This window comes from Tachyglossus aculeatus, chromosome 13 (genome assembly GCF_015852505.1).
Source record: "Tachyglossus aculeatus isolate mTacAcu1 chromosome 13, mTacAcu1.pri, whole genome shotgun sequence".
In the NCBI taxonomy this organism is placed as follows: Eukaryota; Metazoa; Chordata; class Mammalia; order Monotremata; family Tachyglossidae; genus Tachyglossus; species Tachyglossus aculeatus.
The window spans coordinates 2,580,847-2,595,674 of record NC_052078.1 but is presented as its reverse complement, the minus strand read 5'-3'; the positions used below and the strand labels follow the sequence as shown (position 1 = coordinate 2,595,674).

The following is a 14,828-nucleotide window of genomic DNA, read 5'->3' as shown; positions in this document are numbered from 1 at the left end:
GGTTACAAGGTGATCAGGTTGTCCCCTTCACTCAATCGTATTTAGTGAGCGCTTACTGTGTGCAGAGCACTGTACTAAGCGCTTGGGAAGTCCAAGTTGGCAACATATAGAGACGTCCCTACCCAACAACAGGCTCACAGTCTAGATGTGGCTAAGCGCTCCACTGCAGCGTGGCTTAGGACTGAGCCCCGGCCCCGCCACCTGCGTGCTGCGTGACTGTGGGCAAGTCACTTCACGCCCCTGGGCCTCAGTTTCCTCCCCTGTAAAACGGGGATTAAGAGCGTGAGCCCCACGGGGGCCGGGGGCCCGATTAACCTGGATTTATTTCAGCACCTAGAACGGCGCTGGGCCCGTAGAAGATGCTCGACAGGTATTGCGATTTGAATTATGGTTATTAATAATAATGTTCCCGCTCGTTTCTAGAACACGCTCTCGCAATCCTGCCTGAAGTCGTTCTTGGAATGCCACGGATTGTCCCTCCTGTGGATCTGGATGGCGGAACTCGGGGACGGCCGGGGAAATAACCAGAAGCTACAGGAAGAGGTCAGGAGCCCGTGATCCCATTCACCCCAGGGGGGAAACCGATTCGGGAGCGGGCGCCCCGTTGGCTTTATAGGATTGTGACCCCGGGGCCGAAGAACTTAGTCGCCCCCCGCTCACGGATAACCAAGATCTTTTCACAGATCCCTCCGCTCGACATCCTTGAGGCTTAGAAAGCGTCCCTGTTGGGTTTGAACTCGCAAACCGCGAGGGGAAATAAGCAGCCTCGGGGTTCGGCGAGGGGTCCGGTGGGCCGCCCGGGCTGGATCGGTTAGCGAAGGGTCGGCCCCGTGCCGCGGAGGAGGCTTTTCCGACGGAAACCCCCTTTTCGCTTCTTCCCGGACGCCGCGACGAATCCCGGCCGCCGAAAGCCGGCCGGGCGTTTAGGGAGCTGGGTTTTTAAGAAACCGTGATGGGAAGAGCTCGTTTTCCCGGTTTCTTCTGGGAGGTGAAAAGGGAGGACTGCTCCGCCCTCCCTCCCTCTGGTCCCGGGGCTCTTCCCATTTTGGGGGTCCGCCCCGGGGTGTCCTGGCCGCTTTCCCCACCGCTTACCGCCAGCCAGTTCCAATTCCTTTCCCCCGCCGACTGCCCCCACGGCCCCTCGATTTTCCAGTCCACATCCCCTCCTTTGGGCCGGAAGATCCCGCCGTGAGTTCGTTCATTCAGTCGTATTTATCGAGCGCTTACTGTGTGCAGAGCACTGTGCTAAGCGCTTGGAAAGTCCAAGTTGGCAACATATAGAGACGGTCCCTACCCAACGGCTGTTCGGGGTCCCCCCTCCTCGACCGACGTATTCATTCGTGGCTCGGCGGAAAGAGCCCGGGCTTTGGGGTCAGAGGTCACGGGGTCAAATCCCAGCTGTGTGACTCTCCCCCTCCTGGACCGTGAGCCCACTTGTTGGGTAGGGACCGTCTCTATATGTTGCCAACTTGGACTTCCCAAGCGCTTAGTACAGTAAGCGCGCGATAAATACGATTGAATGAACGAAGGAATGAATTTGGGCAAGTCACTTCACTTCTCCGGGCCTCGTCTGTAAAGTGGGAATGAAGATGGGTAGCCCAATCTGATCACCTCGTAACCTCCCAGCGCTTAGAACAGTGCTTTGCACGTAGTAAGCGCTTAATAGATACCATTGTTATTATCATCGCTGTGCGGAGCGCTTGGGAGGAGACGATAGAACGGCGGAGGGGTGCGGGCCCCCGGGGGAGGGGGACGCGGGCCGAGAGGGACGGTTTCTCGCCTCGTTTTCCCCCGCGCCCCCAGATCATCAAGACCCTGGAGCGGCTGCCGATCCCCACGAAGAACATGCTGGAGGAGAGCAAGGTGCTGCCCGTCATCCAGCGCTGGTCCCAGACCAAGACGGCGGCCCCCCAGTTGAGCGAAGGGGACGGCTACTCGAGCGAGAACACGTCCCGCGCCCACACGCCCCTCAACACGCCGGACCCGTCCTCCAAGGCGGGCGCTGAGGCGGAGGCGGACACCCCCAAGAAGCTGGTCTTCCGCCGGCTGAAGATCATCAGCGAGAACAGCACGGACAGCGCCATCTCGGACGCCGCCAGCGAGCCGGACGGGAAGGACGGCAAGGACGAGCTGGAGCAGCTGGACGGGGCCCCCGCCGAGGACGAGGAGGAGCCCCAGCCGCCCCCGCCCCCGCCGCCCCCCCCGGCCGGGGCCGACCCCGAGACCCCCGCGGAGGCCGGGAAGCGGGCGGACCCCGAGCCCGACGCCCACGAGAGCAACGGGCCCAGGCCGGAGGAGCCGGCCGAGACGCCCTCGCAAGACGAGGAGGAGGGCGTCTCGGACGTGGAGAGCGAGCGCAGCCAGGAGCCCTCGGACAAGACCGTCGAGCTGAGCGATCTCGCCGCCAGGCTCCTGGAGAGTTGGAAAGACCTGAAGGTAAGAGCCCCCGCGGGCTCGGGGGGCGCGGGGGGCGGCCCCGCGGGGGTCTCGGCGGAGGCCGCGGGAAAAATCCTTTGCCTGAGCGGACCGCGCCCGCCCGTGTCGTCCACACCACCCCGGGCCCTTCCCCAACTCCGTCCCGGGACACCGGCCTCAGTTGGCCCCCGGCCCACGCCCGGTTGGCGCTTAGGAGGGCGGGAACGTGCGCCGTCGAATAGCCCGAAGCCCCTCCGCCGTCCCCCGTAGAGCGGGCCCCGGCTGGAAATTCCGGGAGAGGGAAGTGGCGTCGCCGATCCCGGGATGGTTCTGCAGAGCGTCGGCACGCGGGGGGCGCCTCGGGTGGGAGCGTCTTCCCGCGCGGCGGGTTTAGGCGGGCGGCACGGTGCTCTGGAATCCCGGCTCGGGAAATCTTCCCCTTGCTCGGCGCTCTCGAATCCCGGCTCGGGAAGTCTTCCTCTTGCTCAGTCGCCGGGAGGGGAGGGGAGGGGGCGCGGGCAGACACCCACGCGCCTCCGGGGCGGCCCCGCCAAACTCCGGACTCCTTTGGGACGGACTCTCGTCCGCTCCGACGCGCTTCGGGGGGAGCTGGCCTCTCTCCGCCTCGGCTGGAGTGGAGGGGGAGTCCGGGCGGGGTCCCGGGGCGTCCGGAGTCGGTGGGCATGATGGGGGGGTCTCATTCCGCTGGACGGTAGCAGAGGCTTTTCCGGGGAGACGCGACCGCGATGGTCAAGGCGTGTGTGGGGCCGTGGCGGAGAGAACGGGCGTCCAGCTGCCGCCTCCGCCCCGGGCCCCGGCGGGCAACCCTCCGCCTGAATTGAGCAGTGCCAGCGCTTAGAACAGTGCTTGGCACGTAGTCAGCACTTAATAAATGCCGTCATTATGATTATCATTAATTGGGCCGAGAACGAGTCCCCAAGCCTGCCTCCCCGGGCCCCCCCCGTCGTCCCGGCTCCGATCTCTTCCGCGTTCTTCCTCCTGGGGGAAATCAGAACCCCCCCTTTTCCCCTCCAAAAAACCGGGCCGGTTCGTTCGGCGAGCGGCACGCTTTCCAACGGACTGAGGCCGGGAGCCTAACGGGGAGCGCCGGGCCGGGAGCTTCGGCCCGGAGCCGCCGGGTTCCCCCGAGGAGTCGCCACGTCGGACCCCCCCCGCCCTCGGACGGGAAATGCCGCGTCCCGTCGTCTTCCTCCCCGCGCCGTGGGGTCCGGGGGTTCTCCCCGCCCCCAAATCCCTCCGTGGCTCCGGTCTGAGAACCGCGGGCCGGCGGGGGTTCGGGGGGCGGCGTCTGCCGGGGGAGGGCTGGGTTTCCGTCGGATCCTCTCTCGTCTCGGCATCCGAACCCGTTATCCCCTTGAGCGGCCGTTCTGAGGAGAGGCCCACGGGTCCGTCCGTGGGCGTTGGGTCCCGGAGCCCCCCGTTCCCCCCGGTGCTAAAAGAGTTTAACCACTTCTGTCCGACTTTCACCTATGGATTAAGCTAGAATCGGGCCCCCTTCCCACAAAAAAAAAAAAAATACGAGCAAAAAAGCAGCTCGGGCACGGGTGTGGTATTTTTTTGACCTAACTGCTGCCCCCCACGACTCCGCTCCGGCTCGTCGCGAGCCTTGACGCCGCGCGCCGCCTCCGCCCTCCCAGGCGCTCAGTACGGCGACCGGCCCGGGCGAAGCGGGGGGCGGGGGGCGGTCGCCGGAGTGCCGCCGTCGGGGAAGGGGGGGGAGACGGGGCGGCGGGACGGGGGGCGGCGGCGGCGGGGGGGGCGGCGAGGGAAGGACCGGGGGACGCCCCCGCCGGGCGATAGCGACGCCCCGAGTAACTCGAACCATTTCCGTCCAGCTTCTCAGGGCAGCCGGGAGCTTGTTTCCATCATACCAGCTGACCCCGGCTCTCCTTTTCTCCACTCCATTTCCAACTCCGTGCTGAAGAAGGGAGAGAGAACCTAGAGGGCACCTTGTGACGCAGCCGGGAAGATGTTTGGGGAGCTGGATGGTGCATGAAAAATTTAATAGGTGAAAAGAGGACAGAGGTGGTTAAACTCCCTCCCTGAGGCCCGCAAATCCCGCCTCCTCCGGGCTGCGGGAGAAGATTTTAAGTGAGCTACCTTTTCTCTACCTATATACTACACCCCTCCCGACACAGACACCCACCACCACCGACACACGCCCACCCCCTCTTGAACACGCGTCACCGGCCCGCACACGCTCGCGTCCACACGCTCGCGGCCGGCGAGAACGCGGAGGGCGGGTTTAGCCGGCGCCGGAGCGGCCCCGGTCTTACCGGACGCCCCCACCCCACCATCCCCGTCCCCAGAGAGCGCTCAGGTAAGCCCACCCGCGCCGACCCCCACCCCGTTCCCGGCGGGGCGGCCGGCGAGCCGTCCCGCCGAGCCCCGCGGCGGCGCTTTCCCCGGCCGAGGCGGCCTCGGGCCGGCGGAGGTGACGGGAATAATCGTGATGACGGTATTTGTCAGTCGGGCCCCCGCTCCTCAAGACCCTTCCTCGGAATCCGGCCCGGCAGTTGGGAAGCGGCGGGGCTCGGTGGGAAGAGCCCGGGCTTCGGAGGCAGCGGTCGTGGGTTCGTATCCCGGCTCCGCCCGTTGTCAGCTTGGTGGCTTTGGGCGAGTCGCTTCGCTTCTCGGGGCCTCGGTGATCTCATCTGGGAAATGGGACAACCCGCCCGCCTCGTAACCTCCCCAGCGCTTAGAACAGTGCTTGGCACATAGTGAGGGCTTAATAGATGCCATCGTTATGATTATTTGGTGACAGCTTCTGGGGAGTAAATGCTACTTGGGGGGGATTGACCCCAGACCCCCCACCCGCCCCTCGGCCCTTAGATCGGGTCAATCCCGGGCTCCGTTTGGGGGTATTTCTGAGTCTAAAGGACCTAACCCCCCCGACCCGGCTTCCCAAATCTGTCATTTTCGGGAAAACCACCAAGTCTCCTTTTCCGGTTCGACGCGGGGCCCCGACCCCGGAGATTCCTGGAAGTCTGGGCCCGGATCCCGCTGGGATCCAGCTCTGAGGGAGACGGGGAGGCAGAGGCTCCGTGCGCCTCCGATCCATCCCCCGAACGTCCGCGGCTCAGTGGAAAGAGCCCGGGCTTTGGAGCCGGCGGTCATGGGTTCGAATCCCTGCTCCACCACATGTCTGCTGTGTGACCTTGGGCAAGTCACTTCACTTCTCTGTGCCTCACCTCATCTCTAAAATGGGGATGAAGACTGTGAGCCCCCCCGTGGGACAACCCGATCACCTTGGAACCCCCTCAGCGCTTAGAACAGTGCTTTGCACATAGGAAGCGCTTAATAAATGCCATCATTGTTATTATTATTTAGGCCCTGCCAGTTGCTGGCTGTGTGACTTTGGGCGAGTCACTTCACTTCTCCGGGCCTCAGTTCCCTCATCTGGAAAATGGGGATGAAGACCGGGAGCCCCCTGTGGGACAACCCGATCCCCTTGTCACCTCCCCAGCGCTTAGAACAGTGCCTTACACACAGTAAGCGCTCAATAAATGCTATCATTATTATTATTATTATTATTTAGGGGAACGTGACCCGTTCCACGGGCCGTCTCGCCCCCTCTTCTCCGTGTGGGATAAACTCACTTCCTGCCTTTTTGACTGTGAGCCCACTGTTGGGTAGGGACCGTCCCTATATGTTGCCAATTTGTACTTCCCAAGCGCTTAGTACAGTGCTCTGCACATAGTAAGCGCTCAATAAATACGATTGATGATGATGATGATGATGATGCCACCGTTCCGGGAAGCGACGTGGCCTAGCGAGTAGAGGAAGGGCCCGGGAAAAATGCGGGACGAGGGTCCTCATCCCGGCTCCACCGCTCGCCTGCCGTGTGACCTTGGCCGAGTCCCTCCACTTTTCGGGGCCTCAGCTGCCTCCTCTGTAAAATGGGGATGAAGAGTGTGAGCCCCAGCGGGGACGAGGGACTCGAGTCCAACCCGATTTGGCTTGTGGCTACCCCAGCGCCCGGCGTTCCTTCATTCAGTCGTATTTGTTGAGCGCTTCCTGTGGGCAGAGCACTGGACTAAGCGCTTGGGAAGTCCGAGTCGGCAACAGGTAGAGACGGTCCCTACCCGACAAGGGGCTCACGGTCTAGAGGCAGCGTGGCTCAGTGGACAGAGCAACGGGCTTTGGAGTCCGAGGTCATGGGTTCAAATCCCGGCTCCGCCAATTGTCCGCTGGGTGACTTGGGGCCAGTCGCTTAACTTCTCTGGGCCTCAGTTACCGCGTCTGTAAAATGGGGATGAAGACTGGGAGCGCCCCGGGGGGACAACCTGGTCACCTTGTAACCTCCCCTAGCGCTTAGAACAGTGCTTGGCACATAGTAAGCGCTTAATTAATGATTTTGCTAATATGTTTTGTCGTCTGTCTCCCCCCTTCTAGACCGTGAGCCCGCTGTTGGGTAGGGACCGTCTCTATGTGGTGCCGATTTGTCCTTCCCAAGCGCTTAGTACAGTGCTCTGCACACAGTAAGCGCTCAATAAATACGATTGGGCGAATGAATGAATAAATGCCATCATTATTATTATTATTCGAAGGGGGAGATAGACAACTGGCACTTAGCGCTTAACAAATCAATTAATCACATTTATTGGGTGCTTACTGTGTGCAGAGCACTGTACTGAGCGCTCGGGAAGGACAAGTCGGCAACACACAGAGACGGTCCCTACCCGACAGTGGGCTCACAGTCTAGAACAAGTACCGCAGTTATTATTGTTCCGTCAGAGGGGATGGTTCCCGGACCTTGAATCTTCCCGGTTTCCCTCCTCCCACTCTCCTTCCTTCTCCGAGAAGCAGCGTGGCTCAGTGGAAAGAGCCCGGGCTTTGGAGTCTGAGGTCATGGGTTCAAATCCCGGCTCTGCCACTTGTCAGCTGGGTGACTTTGGGCAAGTCGCTTCACTTCTGTGGGCCTCGGTGCCCTCATCTGTAAAATGGGGATTAAGTCTGTGAGCCCCCCGTGGGACAACGTGATGACCTTGTATCTACCCCAGCGCTTAGAACAGTGCTTTGCACATAGTAAGCGCTTAATAAATGCCATTATTATTATTATTATTATTATTATTATTATTATTATTATCTTTCCGGCTTGCTTCCCCCCGGGACCCCCGGAAAACCCCCCCGCCTCCTTCCTCCCCGTCCGGTCCGAACGTCACACCGCTCTGGGGCCGCCGTTAAGCTCTCGGGGGTTAGAGGCGCCGGCCTTCCTTCGGGCACCCGTCTTCCATCCCTCCACCCCCCGTTTCTTCGCCCTCCCGCGCGGGCATTGGGGTCAGAGGTCACGGGTTCGAATGCCGACTCCGCCACGCGTCTGCCGTGTGACACTGGGCGAGTCACTTCACTTCTCCGGGCCTCAGTTCCCTCATCTGTCAAATGGGGGTGAAGACCCTGAGCCCCCCCGTGAGACAACTTGATCACCTTGTAACCTCCCCAGCGCTTAGAACAGTGCTTTGCACATAGTAAGCGCTTAATAAATGCTATCATTATTATTATCTGGAAAATGGGGATGAAGACTGTGAGCCCCCCGTGGGACAACTTGATCACCTGGTATCCTCCCCCAGCGCTTAGAACAGTGCTCTGCACATAGTAAGCGCTTAACAAATGCCATCATTATTATTATTATTATTGTAATCTCCCCAGCGCTTAGAACAGTGCTTTGCACATAGCGCTTAATAAATGCCATTATTATTATTATTAAAACGGGGATGAAGACTGTGAGCCCCCCATGCCTGATCACCTTGTAACCTCCCTAGTGCTTATGCTTTGCACATAGTAAGCACTTAACAAATGCTATTATTATTATTATTATTATTATTATTGTAACCTCCCCAGCGCTTAGAACAGTGCTTTGCACTTAGTAAGCGCTTAATAAATGCCATTATTATTATTATTAAAACGGGGATGAAGACTGTGAGCCCCCCGTGGCTGATCACCTTGTAACCTCCCCAGCGCTTAGAACAGTGCTCTGCGCATAGTAAGCGCTTAACAAATGCCATCATTATTATTATTATTATTATTATTGTAACCTCCCCAGCGCTTAGAACAGTGCTTTGCACATAGTAAGTGCTTAATAAATGCCATTATTATTATTATTATTAAAACGGGGATGAAGACTGTGAGCCCCCTGTGGCTGATCACCTTGTAACCTCCCCAGCGCTTAGAACAGTGCTCTGCGCATAGTAAGCGCTTAACAAATGCCATCATTATTATTATTATTATTATTGTAACCTCCCCAGCGCTTAGAACAGTGCTTTGCACATAGTAAGCGCTTAATAAATGCCATTATTATCATTATGATTAAAACGGGGATGAAGACTGTGAGCCCCCTGTGGCTGATCACCTTGTAACCTCCCCAGCGCTTAGAACAGTGCTCTGCGCATAGTAAGCGCTTAACAAATGCCATCATTATTATTATTATTATTATTATTATTATTATTATTGTAACCTCCCCAGCGCTTAGAACAGTGCTTTGCACATAGTAAGCGCTTAGTAAATGCCATTATTATTATTATTATTAAAACGGGGATGAAGACTGTGAGCCCCCCGTGGCTGAACACCTTGTAACCTCCCCAGCGCTTAGAACAGTGCTCTGCACGTTGTAAGCACTTAACAAATGCCATCATTATTATTATTATTATTGTAACCTCCCCAGCGCTTAGAACAGTGCTTTGCACATAGTACGCGCTTAATAAATGCCATTATTATTATTATTATTAAAATGGGGATGAAGACTGTGAGCCCCCCGTGGCTGATCACCTTGTAACCTCCCCAGCGCTTAGAACAGTGCTCTGCACGTTGTAAGCGCTTAACAAATGTTATCATTATTATTATTATTATTATTGTAACCTCCCCAGCACTTAGAACAGTGATTTGCACATAGTAACCGCTTAATAAATGAAATTATTATTATTATTAAAACGGGGATGAAGATTGTGAGTCCCCCGAGGCTGATCACCTTGTAACCTCCCCAGCACTTAGAACAGTGCTCTGCACATAGTAAGCGCTTAACAAATGCTATTATTATTATTATTGTAACCTCCCCAGCGCTTAGAACAGTGCTTTGCACATAGCGCTTAATAAATGCCATTATTATTATTATTATGATTAAAACGGGGATGAAGACTGTGAGCCCCCCGTGGCTGATCACCTTGTAACCTCCCCAGCGCTTAGAACAGTGCTTGGCGCACAGTAAGCGCTTAATAAATGCCGTCATTGTTAGTATTATTATTAACAAATACCATACAAAAAGCCAAAAAATCTTGCCTCTTCTTCCGCGGTCCGGTCATCTCGATGGCTTTCTGAGACGGGCATTCCTTCGGGTTTGGACTTCCGTTCTTGGGCCGAGTCAGATTCCGATTCAGCCGGTCCCGAGGGCCGTTTTTCCCGTTGTCCTGGTCACCGGCCCCTCCCCTAGGCCTTCTCCAAAGGCCCCGGGCAAAGCAATCAATCAATCAATCAATCATATTTATTGAGCGCTTACTGTGTGCAGAGCACTGGACTAAGCGCTTGGGAAGTACAAGTTGGCAACATATAGAGACAGTCCCTACCCAACGGTGGGCTCACAGTCTAAAAGCAGCGTGGCTCAGTGGATAGAGAGCCCTGGGTCATGGGTTCTAATCCCAGTCCAAATCTCGGCTCCGCCAGTTGACAGCTGTGTGACTTTGGGCAAGTCACTTCACTTCTCTGGGCCTCAGTTCCTCATCTGGAAAATGGGGATGAAGCCTGTGAGCCCCCTGTGGGACACCCTGATCCCCTTGTAACCTCCCCAACGCTTAGAACGGTGCTTTGCGCATAGTAAGCGCTTAATAAATCCGATTGATGAATAAATGCCATCAGTATTATTATGATGTGACTTTGGGCAAGTCACTTCACTTCTCTGGGCCTCAGTTCCTCATCTGTAAAATGGGGATGAAGACTGTGAGCCCCCCGGGGGACAACTTGATCCCCTTGTAACCTCCCCAGCGCTCAGAACGGTGCTTTGTACATAGTTAGCGCTTAATAAATGCCATCAGTATTATTATTATTATGTAGCCTTGGGCAAGTCACTTCTCTGTGCCTCAGTTGCCTCAGCTGGGGATTAAGACGGGGGGCAGGGACTGTGTCCAACCCGATTTGCTTGTATCCACCCCAGTGCTTAGTACAGTGACTCGCCCATAGTAAGTGCTTAACAAATGCCATTATTATTATTATTATATTGTTATAATAATAATATAATGTATTAATATTATATTATATATTATTATATATTATATTATATATAATATTATAATATAATAATAATAATAATAATAATAAGACTACACTTCCTTGGATCGTCCGGTGTGGTTAGCACCCTGTGGTGACTAGGAGAGGAGCTTCATTCATTCATTCATTCAATCGTATTGAGCGCTTACTGTGTGCAGAGCACTGTACTAAGCGCTTGGGAAGTCCAAGTTGGGCTTGGGAGGTACAGGGGAATGCCAGCCCGCTCCTCTCAGCCCCTTCATAATATTGGTATTTGTTAAGCGCTTACTATGTGCCAAGCACTGTTCTGAGCGCCAGGAAGGTGATCAGGCTGTCCCACAGGGGTGCTCACAGTCTTCACCCCCATTTGACAGATGAGGGAACTGAGGCCCAGAGAAGTGAAGTGACTCGCCCGAGGTCACACAGCGGACAAGTGGCAGAGCTGGGATTAGAACCCACGACCTCCCAAGGCGCGAGGTCATCGTGACCACGCCCGCTGTTGGATCTGGACCGTCTCCATATGTGGCCGATTCGTCCTTCCCAAGCGCTTAGTCCAGTGCTGTGCACATAGGAAGCGCTCGATAAATTCACGACTTGTACTTCCCAAGTGCTTAGTACAGTAAGCGCTCAATAAATGCGATTGAATGAATGAATGAATGAATTCAATTGTATTTATTTAATGAGAAGCAGCGTGGCTCAGCGGAAAGAGCTCGGGCTTTGGAGTCCGAGGTCATGGGTTCAAATCCCAGCTCCGCCAGTTGCCAGCTGGGTGACTTTGGGCAAGTCACTCCACTTCTCCGGGCCTCAGTTCCCTCATCTGGAAAATGGGGATGAAGACCGTGAGCCCCCCATGGGACCACCTGATCACCTTGTAACCTCCCCAGCGCTTAGAACGGTGCGTGGCACATAGTAAGCGCTTAATAAACGCCATGGTCATCATTTATTGAGCGCTTACTGTGTGCGGAACACTGGACTGAGCGCTTGGGAAGGGCAAGTTGGCAACATATAGAGACGGTCCCGGCCCGACAGCGGGCTCACAGGCGGGTCGACGGGGCCCCGTGGCCCGTCGTGGCTGGCAGGGTGGCACCGAACCGGCTCCCCGGGGCCACGTGCCCCTGTAGATGACGCCCGGTGACTCCAGGGCAGCGGCAAGGACGACTTTTAGACTGTGAGCCCACTGTTGGGTAGGGACCGTCTCTATACGTTGCCAACTTGGGCTTCCCAAGCGCTTAGTGAAGTGCTCTGCACACAGTAAGCGCTCAATAAATACGATCGATTGATTGATTGATTGACTCCAACCGCCTCGGGCATCGGCAATTTGGGAAGACTTTCCCGAGGCGACGACGTCTTCCTTCCATCGAGTCGCTCCCGGGGAAGCCCGGGCACGGGGGGAAGGAGCGAGTGAGAACGGGGTTCGTCGGGGGGTCGTAAGTTGGCACCGGGCCGGATGCGGTGGGCAGGGGATGGGCGCCCCTTCCCCTCCCATTTCCGTTCCCGGAAAAAAAGACCCCTTAAAGTCGCGATTCCATTTATTTTTGTTTGTTAAGATGCCCTGTTTCGTGCTCCGTCTCCCCCCTTCTAGACCGTGAGCCCGTTGTTGGGTAGGGACCGTTTCTATAAGCAGCGCGGCTCAATGGAAAGAGCCCGGGCTTTGGAGTCGGAGGTCATGGGTTCAAATCCCGGCTCCGCCAATTGTCAGCTGGGTGACTTCGGGCGAGTCACTTCACTTCTCCGGGCCTCAGTTCCCTCATCGGTCAAATGGGGATGAAGACTGTGAGCCCCCCGGGGGACAACCTGATCACCTTGTAACCTCCCCAGCGCTTCGAACGGCGCTTTGCACATAGTAAGCGCTTAACAAATGCCATCATTATTATTATTATTATTATTAAGCACACAGTAAGCGCTCAATAAATACGATCGATCCGACGGAAAGCGGCCCCGCCGGAGACAGGCCCTTCCCCTTCCGCATCGTTCCGGGAAAGCCCGTCGGTCGATTCCCGCCTGGTTCCTTCTCCGGGCGGAGTGCGGTATCGAGCGGCCGGGAGAATCCGCCAGGAGAAGAGCCGGTGGGCGTCGAAAGACCCCTCTGGCCTCCTCCCCTCTCCACTGACCCTCCCTCCTCTCTGTTTTTCAGGAAGTGTATCGGATCCCCAAGAAGAGCCAGACGGAGAAAGAGCACAGCGGTACGTGCCCCCCGACCCCCCGTCCAATCAGTCAATCAATCGTATTGATTGAGCGCTTACCGTGTGCAGAGCACTGGACTAAGCGCTTGGGAAGTCCAAGTTGGCAACGCCTAGAGACGGTCCCCACCCGACAGCGGGCTCACGGTCTAGAAGGGGGAGACAGAACAAAACAAAACCTATTAACAAAATAAAATAAATAGAATAAATATGTACAAATAGAGTAATAAATCCGTACAAACATATTCATTCAGTCATATTTATTGAGCGCTTACTGTGTGCAGAGCACTGGACTAAACGCTTGGGAAGTCCAAGTTGGCAACGTCTAGAGACGGTCCCCACCTGACAGCGGGCTCACAGTCTAGAAGGGGGAGACAGAACAAAACCTATTAACAAAATAAAATAAATAGAATAAATATGGACAAATAAAATAGAGTAATAAATCCGTACAAACATATTCATTCATTCAGTCCTATTTATTGAGCGCTTACTGTGTGCAGAGCACTGGGCTAAGCGCTTGGGAAGTCCAAGTTGGCAACGTCTAGAGACGGTCCCCACCCGACAGCGGGCTCACGGTCTAGAAGGGGAGACAGAACAAAACAAAACCTATTAACAAAATAAAATCAATAGAATAAATATAGACAAATAAAATAAATAGAGTAATAAATCCGTCCAAACATATTCATTCAGTCCTATTTATTGAGCGCTTACTGTGTGCAGAGCACTGGGCTAAGCGCTTGGGAAGTCCAAGTTGGCAACGTCGAGAGACGGTCCCCACCCGACAGCGGGCTCACAGTCTAGAAGGGACAGAGAACAAAACCAAACATAGTCACAAAATAAAATCAATAGAGTAAATATGTACAAATAAAATAAAACATATTCACAAAATAAAATCAATAGAGTCAATATGTACAAATAAAATAAAACATATTCACAAAATAAAATCAATAGAGTCAATATGTACAAATAAAATAAAACATATTCACAAAATAAAATCAATAGAGTCAATATGTACAAATAAAATAGAGTAAATATGTACAAATAAGATGAAACATATTAACAAAATAAAATCAATAGAGTAAATATGTACAAATAAAACAGAGTAAATATGTACAAATAAGGTGAAACATATTAACAAAATAAAATCAATAGAGTAAATATGTACAAATAAAATAGAGTAGATATGTACAAATAAAATGAAACATATTAACAAAATAAAATCAATAGAGTAAATATGTACAAATGAAATAAATAGAGTAATAAATCCGTGCAAACATATATCCATATATGCAGGTGCCATGGGGAGGGGAAGGAGGGAAGGCGAGGAGGAAGAGGGGGCTCAGTCTGGGAAGGCGTCCTTCCCATGGCTCACAGTCCACGGGATACCGGTATCCCGGTCCCATTTCCCAGATGAGGAAACTGAGGCACCCGGCTCATAGCCAACGCGGGAGGGAGAGCCGGTATCCCGGTCCCATTTCCCAGATCAATCAATCGTATTTATTGAGCGCTTACTGTGTGCAGAGCACTGTACTAAGCGCTTGGGAAGTCCAAGTTGGCAACATATAGAGACAATCAATCAGTCGTATTTATTGAGCGCTTACTGTGTGCAGAGCACTGGACTAAGCGCTTGGGAAGTCCAAGTTGGCAACATATAGAGACAGTCAATCAGTCAATCGTATTTATTGAGCGCTTACTGTGTGCTGAGCACTGTACTAAGCGCTTGGGAAGTCCAAGTTAGCAACATATAGAGACAGTCAATCAATCAATCGTATTTATTGAGCGCTTACTGTGCGCAGAGCACTGGACTAAGCGCTTGGGAAGTCCAAGTTGGCAACATATAGAGACAGTCAATCAATCAATCGTATTTATTGAGCGCTTACTGTGTGCAGAGCACTGTACTAAGCGCTTGGGAAGTCCAAGTTGTCAACATATAGAGACAGTCAATCAATCAATCGTATTTATTGAGCGCTTACTGTGTGC

At 54.4% G+C, this 14,828-nt stretch overlaps 1 protein-coding gene across 1 annotated transcript in view; it reads left to right on the top strand.

Moving 5' to 3' along the window:
• The window catches only part of SETD2 (SET domain containing 2, histone lysine methyltransferase), a 77,363-nt gene that overhangs the window by 43,477 nt on the left and 19,058 nt on the right, over positions 1-14,828 (top strand). The window contains 3 exon segments of the mRNA XM_038755448.1: positions 424-543; positions 1,804-2,436; positions 12,803-12,851. Coding sequence (XP_038611376.1) covers positions 424-543; positions 1,804-2,436; positions 12,803-12,851 — 802 coding nt within the window.